At 33.0% G+C, this 17,596-nt stretch overlaps 1 protein-coding gene across 1 annotated transcript; it reads right to left on the minus strand.

The window, feature by feature from the left end:
* Positions 1–6,298: 6,298 nt before the first annotated feature.
* Positions 6,299–7,258, minus strand: LOC141519434 (olfactory receptor 14I1-like). The gene has a single exon (XM_074231675.1). It carries the CDS (start codon positions 7,256–7,258, stop codon positions 6,299–6,301), a length of 960 nt encoding a protein of 319 aa, XP_074087776.1.
* Positions 7,259–17,596: the final 10,338 nt, after the last annotated feature.

A 17,596-nucleotide genomic window follows, 5' to 3' on the forward strand; every position in this document is an offset into this window, starting at 1 on the left:
ATACAACAAACAAAAATGTGATGCCTGACACTGTCTATTTCATGCATGTATCATTACTATTTTCTAGGATGTCAAAGTTCTGGCTCCATTTCAGCTTCTTGAAAGGTTGTTGGGACCTACCTAGAAGCTCTCCTGAATGGTCAGAAGCTCCTTAATACGTATCTGAAAAATTGCCAAGGTCCTGGAAGAAATGAATGTCTCACAATAGGGAGGAGTCTCTTAACTTGTATAGTTTTATAGACCAAGTACTTCATGGATTTTAAAATTCAAAGTCAAGCTCCCTTAATTAAAGAGGCAGGCTAGAGAGGTAGAGAATTTCCTTGAGTTATCACAAATAAGATGTTTTGTTACAATGGGACAAATTCAATTTATAATCTTAGATCTTCAGATTCCAAAAGTTGAACTATTTTCTTTTGATCAACTCAAAGGTATGACCATAATCACTTGCTTTAAATCTTTTCTCTCTTGAGGATAATTAGAATAGGAGTTATTGTCTTCAGCAAAAAACAAATAAAAATCTTTGAGAACTTTAAAGAACTATATTTTTGTAAATGGTTTTCTTCTGTATTTGTGGTAGTACCAAGAAATTCATTACTGATTAAAAGTACTGCTGAAGATATAATGCATTTTTCTCTGCTATACATTTATAATTCTCAGGATTTGCTGTTAAGACATTTGATTCCATTGGATTTACAGTTCTGCAATCTCAAATCAATGTTCTTCACCTTAACCTTATAAGTTTGATTAATCATTTGCTGCATTCATTCCTCTGAATAACATTGATTACCACATAGATTTTCACACATACTCTTATAATAATCTTTTTAGTCATATATTAATAATTTGTGCCATATAGTTCATTTGCCCCATTATTTTTAGAGCATGTAAGTTTTGGTGAAAGGAAATATGTGTATTCAAACCAAGGAAGCAAAAGTTGAAAGTTTTGATGTATTATTTTTATGTATTTGAAAGACTTATATGCATTCTCTAATAATACTATTTCATGAGATCTATGATTTTATCAAGGCAGGAGTGTACCAGGTGAGAGAAATCTCAAACACTGGGAAATTAAATGATTTGGCAAGAGACTCAAAAAATTTTTCTCTCAGAGTCTGAATTTAAATGCAGATATCCTCCTTCCAACAAGGTTATTTCTTTATCTCTTGTCATCATATCTAATAATAATAATAATAATAGTGATATCAATTATTATAAAATATTTATGAAAACTAAACTATTTTATTGGCACAAAACATACTCATAAGTTTCAAAACATTTCCATATATGTATAAAACTGTATGCATTCATATATAAATGTATCCATTTCTTTGGGTACTTACCTATAACCCTGAAAGAGGGGGAAAGAAGAGCTTAGCCTTCTTTTATGAAAATTTGTAGTTTATCCCAATCTGCACCTGAGCTAGAGGAGCTGTCTGTTAATGTAGGATGAAATAATAATAATAATAATAATAATAATAATAATGATGATGATGATGATGATGATGATGATGATGATGATGATGATAGCTAATATTTACCTGGCACAGTTTTGCAAAATATTTTACAAATCTCATGTTCACATCTGGAAGAAACTCTGTGAGCTGTTACAGCTATTACACTGGTAAGATGGAATTTGAAACTCAGAGATGTTAAATGTCTTGTCCTTACTTATACAGTTACTGCATTCTAGAGACTGGATTTGGGCTGCAGTTTTCCTTAATTCAGGTCTGCCATACCATAATGACTCTCTAAAGGTTAATGCTAGATTAAACCTTCCAAAAATTAATATTAAAATAAACATTACCTGACGGAAGAGTTGTATCATTTCTCCTTTTCAATATATGTCTTGATTTTTTTTCCTCTCCAAATCTAGCACACAGATGCTTGACAGAATCCAAAGATTATCTGTATACTCCCTCAATTGTTTCCTCTTCTCTTTTGGAGCTTCATGGGGTCAAGAGAGTTGAAATCGAACCATGTGAAGCTACTAAATTTGCCCAAATATTTGATGAACACTACATGAGCGGAAATATACATGTCCAATGTCCTTTAGAGAAATGTTTCCCCAGAGGAGCCAGGGTTCTTATCTTATTCTTATTAGTCACAGATTCTTTGGCCTCTCCCTTATGTATAATTAGTTAAGGTAGAGAGACTTTTCTTAATAACATGGAGAAAGGAGTTCATTATTTCACATATATGGTAAATTAGGATTACTGTGGCCAATGAGCATCTTCTGTGTAGCCCACTTATTCAGGTTTCTTTTAAATGAAGTTTGAAAGGGAGACTTTATCTTCTTGGGGAAAAAATTGAATATGCAAAAATATGCATGTCTCTTTAGTGTTTTGTCTATTTATCATTTATCTATGCTTTTAAGCATTTATGTAGATACAAAATTATCTCTCTGTATACAAATATATAATGGAGATATTTTATGTACAAGAAATGGATGGATGTTTTAGAGACCAAATATCTCTTAACATTTCATTAGAATCTGTAGGGATGGGTATACATGCATGCATCTATACATATATATATATATATATATATATATATATATATATATATATATATGTATATATTATCATATAAACATACATACAGATACTACTGCAATGATGGTAGGTTTTGGGTCAAAACATATGCAAATACACATATACTTGCATACAGTTACTAATAGAATTGAAAGTAGGTATTGGGGAGTGGAGAGGACCTGCCCTACATTTTTTGCCCTTATGTAATGCATATCCATGAGAGATTCATTTTGTCAAGTTTGTAAAATTGGGGAATAACATGATCAGATTTATCCTTTGGGAAAGCCAATATGATAACTGAGTGAAGAATGGACTGAAACAAGGAGAAAGAAGACAGGGATAGCAACTAAAAAGATTTTATTTCAAACTAGAAATATGTTCACTACTCTAAAGCAGCAGAAATTCTACTGGATTTGTGAAAGATAATAAAAAAAGCACAGTCAAGATATATACACTGCCAATGTATATACTGATATATGTAGGCATGTGTTTATAAATACAAAAAACCACATGCATGTATTTCCATATGACATATATATTAAAGATATATACATATATATTTATATACACATATGCATGTATAAATAAATCACCTATATATACATATACATAGCATATATTACCAATTATATATTTATATAATTATAACACCATTGCATGTTTGAACCTTAATTATGCTTTTAAAAAATAATCATTTCCCAAAAGAAAGAAAATGCTTAACTTAAAAACACACATGAGGGGTGGCTAGATGGCATACTGGATAAAGCACCGGCCCTAGATTCAGGAGTACCTGGGTTCAAATCCAGTCTCAGACATTTAATAATTACCTAGCTGTGTGGCTTTGGGCAAGCCACTTAACCCCATTTGCCTTACAAAAATCTAAAAAAAACCACATGAAATGGATGTGTGTATGTATTGTGTGTGTATGGGTGTGTATGCATACATTTATATACATATATGGAAAATTATTCTGTACACACTTCTATTTATCAATGCTTCTTCTGGATACCAATAGTGTTTTTCATCATGTGTCCTTTAGTTAATCTGGGTAATTATGGTAGGCAAAATAGCTTATTCACTAAAATCCTTTTCTAAAGCAATATTGTGATTACTGTATGCAATGTTTTATTTTCCCAAAGGGAAGCATGATTCTAATAACACTTCGAGTTTAATTTTTAACAGTAAGTTCTTGTCTCAAGAGCTAAGAATATGTAGTCATGGCCATGACCAATTTCTGACTTTCCTGGGTAAAGTAAGAACTGCCTTGTATTCCAGGAGTGACTATGACCCTTAAATGAAAATTCCATTTATAGCCAGAAAAGTTTTTTACTCTGACTTTTCATTGGTTATATCAGATAGGGTAGTGGGAAAGATGTCTTTGCACACCACTCCCCTCACCACTGTAATAGACAAAATGGCAAACTCATGCCTTTGTGATATTGTTTCATATGACAACACAGTCCTCCTTGAACATAAAGGAGAGTAACTATTTATTGGTTAAGGAATTGAAGAATTCAGTTTTATTTATGATTTTATATATGTACATATATATACATATATATATACATATACATATATATATATATATATATATATATAGTCTGTCTTTCTCTTTCTCTCTCTATCTCTCTCTCCCTCCATCCCCAGTTAATTAATCAATTCAACAAATTTTAATTAGTTGTTTCCTACAACTATGATGCTATTTTAGATGGTAGGTAAGTATAAAATTAAGGAAAAAAAGTCTTTGGAGCCAAGATGGCAGTATGAAGGGCAGCATTTCCTGGAAACTCCTTCCCCCCCAAACTCCAAAAGCCATCAAATTTTGACTCTAGCTAAAATTTAGAGGGGGCAGAACCTACAGAAAAACTTAGTGATACATTTTCCCAGTCCAAAATAACTCAGAAGTTCTGCTGGAAAGGTATGTTTCATTGGGACCAGGAGTTAGAAAAAAGCCCTGGCCACAAAGCAGCACAGTACAGTCCAACTCAGGGATTACCAGTAAAGAACAGTTGGAAAGAGAAGTGTGTGAAGTGTTGGTCTAATTCAAGTTTCTTCCATACTAACTTCCAATTTGCCCAACAGTGTTTTATTGAAGAGAGTTTTTATCCCAATAGCTGGACTCTTTTAGTTTATCAAACAGAAGATTGCTATAATCATTTCTTGCTACTGCAACTAGTCTATTCCACTGATCTACCACTCTATTTCTTAGCCAATACCAGTATTGATGACTGATGCTTTATAATATAATTTTACATCTGGTAGGGCTAAATTACTTTCTTTTGTACTTTTTTTCATTAAATTCCTGGAAATTTCTCCATATGAATTTACTTACAATTTTTTCTAACTCATTAAAGTATGGGGTTTTTTTTGGAATTTTGATGAGTAGGACACTAAATTTGTAGTTTAATTCAGGTAGAATTGACATTTTTATTATATTATCTTGACTTATCTTTGAGCAGTTGATGTGTGCCCAGTTATTTAAAAATGATTTTATTTGTGTCAGAAGAGTTTTGTAATTATTTTCAATAAAGTTTCTGAGTCTGCCTTGGAAAGGAGACTCCCAAATATTTAATAAATTCCTTTGAATGGGATTTCTCTTTCTATTGTTTTCTGCTGCATCTAGCTAGTCATATATATATATATGTATATATACATATATATATATATATATATATATATATATAGTTTATTTTATAGCCTGCTACTCTGCTAAAGTTGCTAATTTTTCTAGTAATTTTTAAGATAATTTCTTGGGATTCTCTAGGTATACGATCATGTCATCTACAAAGAGTGAGAGTTTTGTCTCTTCCTTCCCAATTCTAATTCCTTCAATTTATTTTTCTTCTCTTATTGTTGAAGTTAACATTTCTAATGCAATATTGAACAGTAGTGGTGATAGTGGGCATCCTTGTTTCACCCCTGATCTTATTGGAAATGCCTCTAGCCTCTCCCCATTGAATATGATGTTTGTTGATGGTTTCAGGTAGATACTGCTTATTATTGTGAGAAACAATCCATTTATTCCTACACTCTCTAGTGTTTTAGTTGGAATGGGTGCTGTATTTTCTCAAAAGCTTTTGCAGCATCTATGGATATGATTATATAATTTCTGATAGGTTTGTTGTTGATATAATTGAGTATACTAACAGCTTTCCTAATATTGAACCAACCTTGAATTCCTGTGATGAATCCTATTTGATAATAATGTTTTATCCCAGTAATATCTTGCAATTGTTTTGCAAAGACTTGATTTAAGATTTTTGCATCTACATTCATTAGGGAGATAAGTTTATAATTTTCTTTCAGTGTTTTAACTCTTCCTGGCTTAGGTCTCAGCAGCATATTGATGTCATAGAAAGCATTAGGCAGAGTTCCATCTTCACCTATTTTTCCAAAGAGTTTATATAGAATTGAACCATTTTTCCTTAAATATTTGATAAAATTCACTTGTGAATCCATCTGACCCTGGAGATTTTTTAATTAGGGAATTAAATAATGGCTTGTTGAATTTCTTTTTCTGAGATAGGTTTATTTAGGTATATAATTTCCTCTTCATTTAACATGGGCAACTAATATTTTTGAAAATATTCATCCATTTCACTTAGTTTATCAAATTTATTGATATAGAATTGGGCAAAATAGTCCTGAATTATTGCTTTAATTTCCTCCTAATGGTGGTGGGAAAGCATTATTAACTATTAAATTGACTTTTAGGTTACTTATTTGTTAACCTGAGAAAGTGATACCTCATTCACACACTGATAGTTTTAAATTTTTTCGAAAGTTGACAATTTGTTCTTGGATATAAAGCTAGTTTGGATTAACTTTGCTAGTGCAACCTTGATTTTCATGTTCCTCAGACTATAAACAATAGGGTTCGTGAATGGAGGTAATATTGTGTAGGTCACTGAAATCAGAAGATTCTGGACTGGTGAACTCTCTGTTATAGGACTCAAGACTGAGACCATGCCAGCCAGAATGAATAAGAGGAAGATAATCAACTGCGGTGAACAGGTAGACAAGGCTTTGTAGCGTCCTTCCACAGAAGGCATTTTAAATACAGTAGAGAAGATATAAGTATAAGATATAATTAAATAAATTAAGCAGAAAAAAACTAAAGTGGAACTGGTAGCAATGAGTATATACTCAGTATCACAAACCTCAGAAGATGAGACTTTTAAGATGTGAGGGATATCACAAAAAAATTGATGGATGATATTGGATCCTGAGAAAGGCAAACGGAACATATTGCCTGTATGGAGAGCTGAATAAATGAACCCAGTGACCCATGAACCAATTGCCCCCCAAAGACAGCGAAGTGGTGTCATGGTAATCCCATAGTGTAAGGGGTGACAGATGGACACAAAGCGGTCATAGGACATAGCCACAAGCAAAGCAATTTCTGTTGCAGCAAAAAAGAGAAAGAAGAATGTCTGAGCAGCACAGCCAAGTAGAGAAATGGATTGATTGCCTACCAGAGAATTCACAACAAATTTGGGCACAGTGACAGTTATGCAGCCAAGATCCAGGAGGGATAAGTTGCTCAGAAAAAAATACATTGGAGAATGAAGGTTTGGGTCAGTGATAATGGCAGTGAGAGTGAGGAGATTGCCCATCACAGTTGCGATATAGATCAGCAAGAAAAGAACAGCATGTAAGACCTGCAGTTCTCGGCTGCTGGAAAATTCCATAAGGAAGAACTCAGTAATGATGCTATTATTCCTCATGTCTTCCAAGGTCCTGTAAATCATCTTGAAATAATATGAGTAGACAACATCAAATTCTATAAAAGTAACATAAAAGTCCTTTATTACATAGAATGACCATGACTTTTAGTCCATTCTTATCACCATTTTTGAGAGGCCATTAGATCATTTTAAAAGAACATAATGTCTTTTACCATTCTAGTGCAAACATATTCAGGCAATAAATTGAAAATATCCATTTCATTGTATATCTGGACCCTCCTTGGACTGATTTATTCCATAGGACCAACAATCCTGATTTGGTCTCCCCAAAAAACACAAACACAAACACACACATATATGCACATATACTACTACTACTACTAGTAATGATAATAATAATACTAATACTAATAGATGATAGAAGATAGTTCCATGCACACTTTGTTGAATACTTTCTATTGCCAGACACAGTGTGCCAACTAATACTTTTGTTTTCTGTGAGCCTTTAGACATCTTGATACTATCTATTCGATGCCCATGCTTTTCCATTTTTCTAGGATGTCAGATTTCTGATGTACATTTAAACCCACTTAAAATGTCTGAAAGGCTTATCCCTAAGCTCTACAGAATGGCAGAAGTTCCTTAACACACAATGGAAGACTTTATGAGGTACTAGAAGAACTGAATTTGTCTTGAATGGTAGACATTGTTAAAATTAAATCACAGAATGATAGACACAGAGCTGCATGGATTTTAGAGATAATGTTCAATTCCCTTATTTATAGCAAGGGAAGAGCAGAATGTTCTTGGACTGGGAGAAATTGTGCTTGGTAAATCCAGTTAACAATAGACCTTCAGATAATAAATGTCATACTCTTTCCTTTAGAAAAGTAAATCAGAATTAGTTCCTTTAAGTCTTTTAAATCTTGATAATAATTAGAAATGGAGATACTGTTTTCAGGGAAAAAACATAAATCTTTGCAAACTTTAAAGAATTAGATAGAGTCTTAGGAACCCATTTCAGAATTATTTTTATAATAACAAAAAATTAATTACCTGATTAAAAATGGTTTTGATAGCATAACCTATTGTCCTCTACTGTCTATTGATAATCTCTGAGGATTTGCTGTAAAAACATTTGTTTCCCAGAGATTTAAACCTGCTATCTCAAATTAATCCTTTCTTAAATTACTCATAGATATTACTATATTCATTTCTCTAAGTAACACTAATCACCATATTTATCTTCAGATATACTTCTATGATAATATTTTTATCTTAATAAGGTTGGACATCTATATATCTGTCTCTATCTCTATCTCTAGATCTATGTCTATCTTTATATCTCTCTCTCTATCTCTATCTCTATCATCTCTATCTCTATCTCTCTCTATATATCTAATCTATATCTCTCTCTATCTCTATCTCTCTATTTCTCTCTCTCTCTCTCTCTCTCTAATTTCCAGTAGTTATCTGTTTTCAAGCCAAAGCAACAAAAGACAAAGGCACTAAAAAGACTGAGAATTTGAGAATATCAGACTGTCCCTTTTCATTCATTTACTTAGTGGAAATCTCTCTCTCTCTCTCTCTCTCTCTCTCTCTCTCTCTCTCTCTCTCTCTGTCTGTCCCTATCTCTCTCTTCTTCTTCTTCCTCATCATCTTATTCTTCTTTCTTCTCCTTTCTCTTCTATCTCCATATAAAATCTGTATATTAAAAGAAATCTCTCATAATATCATTTCATGAGGTCTTTGATTTTCCTTAAGTAGGAATGTTCCAGGAGAGAAAACCTGTCCTTAAACTCCAAAGATATTAACTAATAATACTCTTCGTCTCCTCAAGCACTGAGAACTTAAGAAATTTGGCAAGAGAAACAAAAACTAGCTCCTTTCACAATTTGGATTTGAATCCAGGTCTTTCCTCCTCTAAGATCATTTCTTTAGCTCCCGTCATACTTCCTATTAAATAACAATAATAATTCTAACATGTATTATAACGAAATATTTATTAAGGCAATTATTTTATTGGCACAAAATATAGTCATAATAACTTAGAATTTTCAAAACTCTTTTTTCCAAAGGAATTCATTTCACTGGGTACTTACCCACACTGATGAGAGAGAGGGAAAGCAGGTCTTTTGCAGCTTTGACTAAAATTTTGTTTATTTTATTGCAATGTCTACTGAGGCAATGTGAAGTTACCTGATCTACAGTTGGTGTCTATTAATGTAGAATAGTCCATTGATAATAAGTGATATTTACATGGTATTTTCTGAATACTGTGTTCATGGCACAAGTAAACTTTCTGAGATGTTGAAATTTTATATGGATTTTATAGATGTGAAATCAAAGCTCAGAGAAGCTAAATGACTTATCCTCAGGGAGATAGCTAATCCTATCCTAGAACAGAGGAACGATTTAAACCAGATTTCCATAATTCAAGTCTGGTATAACATCATGATTTTTAATGGCTAATTTCATATGTGGAGATAAAATACAAGAATTCTAATATCAAATTAACTAAACAATATGACTATTCAGAAAAAAATATTCAACAAAATAATGCCTTAGTGAAGACTTATTTCCTTTTAACTTTTTAAAATATGTCTCAATTTTATTTTCCTTACCAAATCACAGGTGCTAAACAGCATCCAAAAATTATTTCTGCACTCCCTAAATTGATTCTGTTATCATTTGGAGCTTCAGAGGGCAAAGTGGACTGAAAATATACCTTTGAAGCTACCAGTTTTGATGAAATATTTGAAGAACTTTAGGTGAATTGAAATATACTTCGCATTGTCCTTTGGAGAAATGGTTCCTGAAAGTCCCCAGAGAAGTGAAGGTAATGAGCTCATCCTTATTATAGATAGATTCTCTGTCCTTTCCCTTGAGTTTATATAGTTAATGCAGAGGTGCCTTATTTAACAATATGGTCAAGGACATTCACTCTCCAATCTTATATTTTACATTAGGACTTCTATAGTAGGTGACAAACTTTCAATTGGCCTTCAGTCTGGTCCAAAAAATCAAGTCAAATTATCTTTATATTTTTTAAGTGTACTTTTAGCTTCATAGGAAAATATTATGAATCAGTATTTTTGAAACAAACTGCAGTGTGTCCAACTGTCTTTGCATTTGTTTGTATAGATATATGCGCAGTTATATGGTATATACAAACATAATATAGTTATTTCATATACATAAATAGTATGAACACTTAGGGGTCCAACAGTTTTTATTTTTATTATTAATTATATATTGATATGCATGTGTGTATACATACACACATGTATGTATGCATGTGTGTATGTGTATATAGAAACTAATGAAATTTTAATAGATAGGATTTTGGTCAAAACATGCAAAGACAAATGTATACTCATACATAATGGGCTTAATGGGATAAAGGTCATTATTGTGGGCAGAAATCTGACATTTTTTTATCCATATAAAAACTTATACATGTGGGATCCTTCTGTTAGTTTTATTAAATGTTAAATAAAAGTCAGATTTGTGCTTTGGAAAAAGACAAAAAAATAACTGAGAGAAAGATGAATTGGAATGGAGACGATCAAGGCATGGATAACAACCAGAAGAAAATTGCAATAAGATTTAAAGTCATAAAAATAGTCACTACTCTCAAACAGCATTCTATTTGACTTAGCAAAGAATATGTGCATGTGTGTACACAAACACATGTATGTATGAATTAGAATGATAAGCTTCATATGCACACACGTGCACATTCATGAATATAAAACCACATACACAAACACATTTGCATATATTCATATAGACATATCTGCTCTATGTATGCATATATATATATAGTTTTAAAATTACATTTAAACTAATTATTTCCCAAATGAAAAAGAATGTTTGATTTAAAACTTGTATGTATGTATGTGTGTGTATGTATGTATAATATGATATGATCATGTGGTATGGCATGTAATGTAATTTGATATGATACACTAGGATAGCTTAAGAAAGGATGGCATAGGATAAAATGGAAGATAAGGTAACATAACAGTGTAACATAGCATAATGTAACATAATATAGCAGAATAAATATAATGTGATGGCTGAATTATGGTATAATGTAATGGTATAATATGATATAATAATAACATGATATAATAATGTGTTGTAATATAATTTGATAGAATATATAGTCATATTAGATAATATGCTATAATAATATGCTATGAGATAATATGCCATGATAATATGATGTAATGTGATTTGATGTGATGTAATGAAAGGAACTGTAATATAATATAATAAAAAGATAAGATGATGTGATGTGATGCAATAAAATATAATATAATGTATATGGTATGATATGATATATTATGTATATATGTATATGTATATGATATGATATATTATGTGTGTGAAATATGATGATGTGATATATTTTCAGGTGACTAAGAATACTTATAAGTCCTGCCAGGCAGTTAAGTGTAAGAGAAGAGTGCTTGTTTAAATTATACCAGGGAAAAATATCGAGATTAATTCTGAAGAAAACCAGTTGTAATTATCCTTTCCAAAAGACTGGTGATATAGAGACTAGGTGTATAAAAAGAGGCACAATAATTCAAGTCATTAAACTTCTCAAATCATCATGTTTCAGAATGCAAAGAAAATGAATATTGAAACATTTAATGCCTTCAAGAAGTTGATAGTATAATGGAAAGACAGTATGACTATGCCATATATGAGGTCCTATGCAGATTTAGTAAAAAATATTTTCAAAAATAATTTGAAAAGGAAGAGTATTCCATTATCTGAGAAGATAAAAATGACTTGTCATAGGGCAAACACCAATGAGCTGAACTTGGAAGCAAGCTAGTGTATATGCACAGCATGGGTAAGGAGAAAGCCTAGGGGGCATAGGAGCTACCATAGGAACAAGAATTGTAATGATTGTTACCATTTCACTTTATAGAATAGCTACCATGTCAATTTGAAAGGAACAGATGATGCTACACAGAAAATCCCATCACCAGATTCTATACACTCTCACTGGCTTTTCCACATGTCTTCAGAAATCATGAAAACTGTGTCAATAGCTTGGTAAAGAAGATTCAAAAATACTAAGAAAATAACATCTTAAAAAACCGATTGGATCAAATGGAAAGTCAAAGAGAAGAATGTCTTCAAAAGAAGAATAGGCCAAATGGAAAAGAGATACTAAACCTTTCTGAGGAAAATAAATCCTTAAAATATAGAATGGAGCAAATGGAAGCTGATGGCATTGTTGAAATCAAGACACAAACAAATAAAAACAAAGGAATGAAAAACTATATGAAAATATGAAATATCTCTTTGAAAAAAAAAAAAAAACCAAATGACCTGGAAAATAGATCCAGGAGAAACTTCTGACTAAGCTGCTAGAGAGAATACAGGCACTGTGTTAAGTGCTCCTCTTTCCCCTCAGAAACAACATGAAAGAAACCTCTTGACAGAAATTCGATCAACGAAACCCAGAAAGAGAAGCTAGAAGAAGAACACCTACCAAGAAGGTATGTCTCAAGGGACCATGGGTGAAGCAGGAGAGAGGAGTGGAGAATCAGCACAGCAGCATGGGGAAGCCAGAGGGCCAGTCTCAGCTGTAGAGACTTTGGTGAGTGGCAGGTTTGAGATCCAACTTTAGATGTGGAGTCTTTAGGTGGGGGGAGAGGAGCTACAGGAGGGTGAGTTCCAGCATAGATTTTCAGAGCAAGTCTAGAGAACAACCAGCAGTACCCTGACCCTGAGCTCCATACTTTCAGTGGAACCCTTTGCAGAGAAAAAAACAGCAAACAGCCCCTACCCCCTCGGGCTAAGGTGTGGTCAACAGAGTTCACTCAAAGGAAAGAGAGTGACAAAAATAGAGGGCAAAATAATTATTGAAAGAATAAATCAATCCCCTCTGTAAAGAGATCCTAAAATCAAAACACCAAGGGATGTTGTGGCCAAATTCCAGAATTATCAGATAAAGGAAAAAATCTTGCAAGCATCCAGAGAGAAAAATAATTAAATACCTAGGAACCCCAATAAGGATTACTCAGGACCTAGCCACAGGCAGATTAAGGGATTGAAGTGCCTGGAATGAGATATTCCAAAGAGCAAGGGAGCTTGGAATGAGGCCAAGAATCCACTACCCTGCAAAGTTGAACCTTCTCTTTCAAGGAAAAAGGACATTTAATGAAATGAGAGACTTCCAATATTCCACGATGAAAAGACCAGAGCTAAATAGAAAATTTGGGCATCAAACAGCAGGCTCAAGAGACATATGAAAAGGTAAAAGAAAAAAAGGGGAGATAAAGGAAAAACTGCTATCCAATAAGATGAAACTGGCTATATACCTGCTTAGGAAAAAGAGTATCATATCTCTTGAGAATTGTAACTGTTTTAGAGAGAATATACTTAGCCAGAAGTGATGGACACTCGTAAGTTTTCTGTAACTCAGAGAGAATGATTTAAAAGCAATACACCCTTAAAAACCATGCACAGTAATGAGATGGGATGATGGAGGAGACTGAATGGGATAAATCTCATTACATCAAGAGGTACAAAAGACCTACTGTAATTGAGGGGAAGAAGGGAGGAGATGAGAACCACATAAATCTTCATCTCATCAGACTTGGTTTCAAGTTCACTTAGACAGACTCAGTTAAGTTAAGAAACTTACCTTACCTTTCAAGCATTAAAAGGAGAAAAGGGGAGGTAGAGACAGGTGGGGGGGGGGGGTAAAATGGGAACTAACAGATGGAAGGGAAAAAGGGGAAAATGAAAAGGGGGGGAATAGAAAGGGAAGGGGTCAATTTGAGAGGGCAAAAACATTGAAAGTGTCAGTATTCAGAAACAAAACACTAGGGAACATGGATAAAGGCAAAAAAGGGGGAAATACAAACAGAAGGAAGATAGCATGGAGGACAATAAAGGGTTAGCAATGATAACTTTGAATGATAATGGGATGAACTTTCCCTTAAAACATAAAGCAGAGTGATTAAAAATGAGAATTCTACAATATGCTGCTGACAAGAAACTCTTTTGAAGCAGAGAGATACATATAGAGAAAAGGTAAAATGTTGGAGCAAAATATATTTTACTTCAGCTAAAGTGAAAAAAAGAGATGGAGAACATCATTAAAAACAAACAAGACCATTTTGATTACATTAAATTAAAAGGCTTTTGCATAGACAAAACCACTGTAACCAAAATCAAAAGAAATGTAACAAATTGGGAAAAAAAAATTTTGCAACTAGTATTTCTGACAAAGGACTCATTCCTCAAATATACAGAGAACTGAGCCAAATTTTGGAAAAAGCAAGCCATTCTCCAATTGACAAATGGTGAAAAGTTATGCAAAGGCAATTTACAGCTGAGACAATCAAAGCAATCCATAGTCACATGAAAAATTACTCCAAATCATTACTATTAGGGGAAAGTAAACTAAAGTATATCTGAGATACCACCTCACTCCTCTCAGACTGGCCAATATGATCAAAAATGACAATGATCAATGTTGGAAGGGATATGGGAAATCTGGGACACTAATACATTGTTGGAGGAGCTGTGAACTCATACAAACTTTCTGGAGAGGAATTTGGAATTAAGCCCAAATGGCAACAAAAATGTGCATATCCTTTGATCCAGCAATACAACTACCGGGTCTATACCCTGAAGAAATGATGAAAAAGGGCAAAAATATCACTCATACAAAAATATAGCAGCCCTGCTTGTGGTGGTCAGGAATTGGAAATCAACTGAATGTCCCTCAATTGTGGAATGGCTTAATAAACTGTGGTATAAGAGAGGCCTCTAGGTTTGCACAATGGATAGAGCACTGGCCCTGGAGTCAGGAATACCTGAGTTCAAATCCAGCCTCAGACATTTAATAAATACCTAGATGTGCAGCCTTGGGCAAGTCACTTAACCCCATTTTCCTTGCAAAAATAAAACAAAATAAAAAAAAGAAAACCTGTGGTATATGTATGTCATGGAGCACTATTGTTTTATTAGAAATCAGGAGGGATGGGAATTCAGGGAACCCTGGAAGGATTTGCATGAACTGATGCTCAGTGAAATGAGCAGAACAAGAAAAACATTGTACACCTTAACAGCAACATGGATTTGAGGATCAAACTTTATGGACTTGCTCATTCCATCAGTGCAACAACCAGGCGCAATTTTGGACTATCTGCAATGGAGAATACCATCTGTATCTAGAGAAAGAACTGTGGAGTTTCAACAAAGAACAAAGACAATTATTGCGTTCAAATTAGAAAAAAAAAAGTTTTCTTAATTTGTAATTTTGCTATCCGCTATTATATTTTTATTTTCTAAGGATATGATTTCTTTCTCTTCACATTCAACTGTGATCAATGTATGCCATGGAAATAATATAAAGACTAACATAATACCTTCTGTATAAGGAGGTGGGAGGGAAGCAAGAATGGGTGAAAAAATGTATGATTAAAAATAAATACAATCTTTCTAAAGTCAAAAAAAGAAAGTAGATCCAGGAGAAATAATTTAAAAATTATTGGACTACTTGAAAGCCATGACCACAAAAAGAGACTGGTTATCATCTATCAAAGAATTATCAAACAAAATTGCCCTGTTTTTTAATTCTATATGAAAAGAATTAAATTTGAATTTAATCAATTAAATTTAAATTAAAAGAATCCTCTGATCTCCTCCTGAAAGACATCCCAAAATGGAAACTGACAGCAATGTTACAGTATAATTTCAGAACTACAATGTCAAAGAGATAATATTGCAAGTCAGCAGAAATAATGAAGTCAACTATTATGGTGCCACAGGCAGGATAAAACAAGATCCTAGATTGAGATTGTAGGACTTGGAAAATGATATTACAGAAAACAAAAGAGCTTATATTGCATGAATCAAGTACTGAGCAATCCTGAACATACTCCTTCAAGGGAAAAGATGGACATATAATGAAGTAGGGGAGTTCCAAACTTTTCTGGTAAAATTACCAGAGAAGATGTGAAAATGTGATTTCAAGTGAAGCACAGAAAAGTCTTCCAGGGAACATTGTCTGCATTATCAGCAGCATTGTGTCATGATCCACTATGATAGACTTGCCTCTTCCCAGCAATAGAGTGATTAAAGACAATTACAGGAGTCTTGTGATAGAAAATGCCTTCCCTATCAAGAGAAAGAATTTTTGAAGTTTGAATGAAGACCAGAGCACACTATTTTACTTTTTTAATTGTTTTTGCTTTTTTTTCTTTTTCATGAATTATCCCCTTCATTGCTATTCTTCTTTCACAACCTGACTAATATGGAAATATATTTAACTTCATCGTTAATGCATAATCTTTATCAGATTACTTGCTGTCATTGGGTGGGATGAAGGGATGCAAGAAAGGAAACAGAACTCAAAATCTCACTTAAATGAATGTTGAAAACTATCTTTACTTTTATTTGGAAAAAGATAAAATAAGAAAATATGAACATTTACTTGGTCCACTGACTCACAAAAAGCTAATTATTTGTAGAAGTTTCAGAATCTTTTTGAATGGAATGCTATATAGCTTATTGCTAGATGGGAATAAAATATGCTTCTACTTCCTCCTCTGTTCTACAATGTGTGGTTATGTGTATTAAAAGGAAATAAATAGAGCATACTAAGGCTTTAAGGGAAAAAGAGAACGATGGGACTCCTGGAAAGTGGAACTCCTGTTAAGTAGGTCCTAGGTACTTACTTCTTACTGAGAAGGGTATAGTGTTTACAAGTATATGCTAAAACATATCCTTAAACCATGGCATACTCCTACAACAAGAATATTTTAGCAATGTGTAAATAAAGTAAAGAAAATTTTTTTATAAAATTAAAAGGAGTGCATAAGATTGCTAGAAAAAAGAAAGTATGATTTTGCTTATTTCATTACTCCAGACATCACTTAGGGAGTGACTGGATAAGATGTCTGGCAATGAAAAGAGCAGTTTGGAGATAAGAGATTAGACAGAAAACTGTTCTGTGTTTTCATGTGCCTTAAACCCATGAATCCTGTGAGATGCTTGTAAGTGAGAATGTATTTATAAAGTGTTCTCAAAGAAAGTTCTATTTTTACCAATCAAGAAAACCTATTGAATTATCCCCCTCCAAATGACTTGTGGACTGGTGTATAAAAAGAGGCACAGTAAGTCATTTCATTAAACTTCACAAACTATCTTGATTTGAAGAGGAAAAGAATGAATTTTGAAACATTTTTCCCTTCAATGCTTTAAAATATAATGACAAGTACAAAATTATGATGTCACATGTATGGTCCTATAAAGGTTAATTAAATAAAATGTGGTGAAAAATATTTTAAAGAACAAAAATGCTTCAATAACTGAAGGATAACAATGATCGCA

The sequence above is a fragment of the Macrotis lagotis genome, chromosome 3, assembly GCF_037893015.1.
Source record: "Macrotis lagotis isolate mMagLag1 chromosome 3, bilby.v1.9.chrom.fasta, whole genome shotgun sequence".
NCBI lineage: Eukaryota > Metazoa > Chordata > Mammalia > Peramelemorphia > Peramelidae > Macrotis > Macrotis lagotis.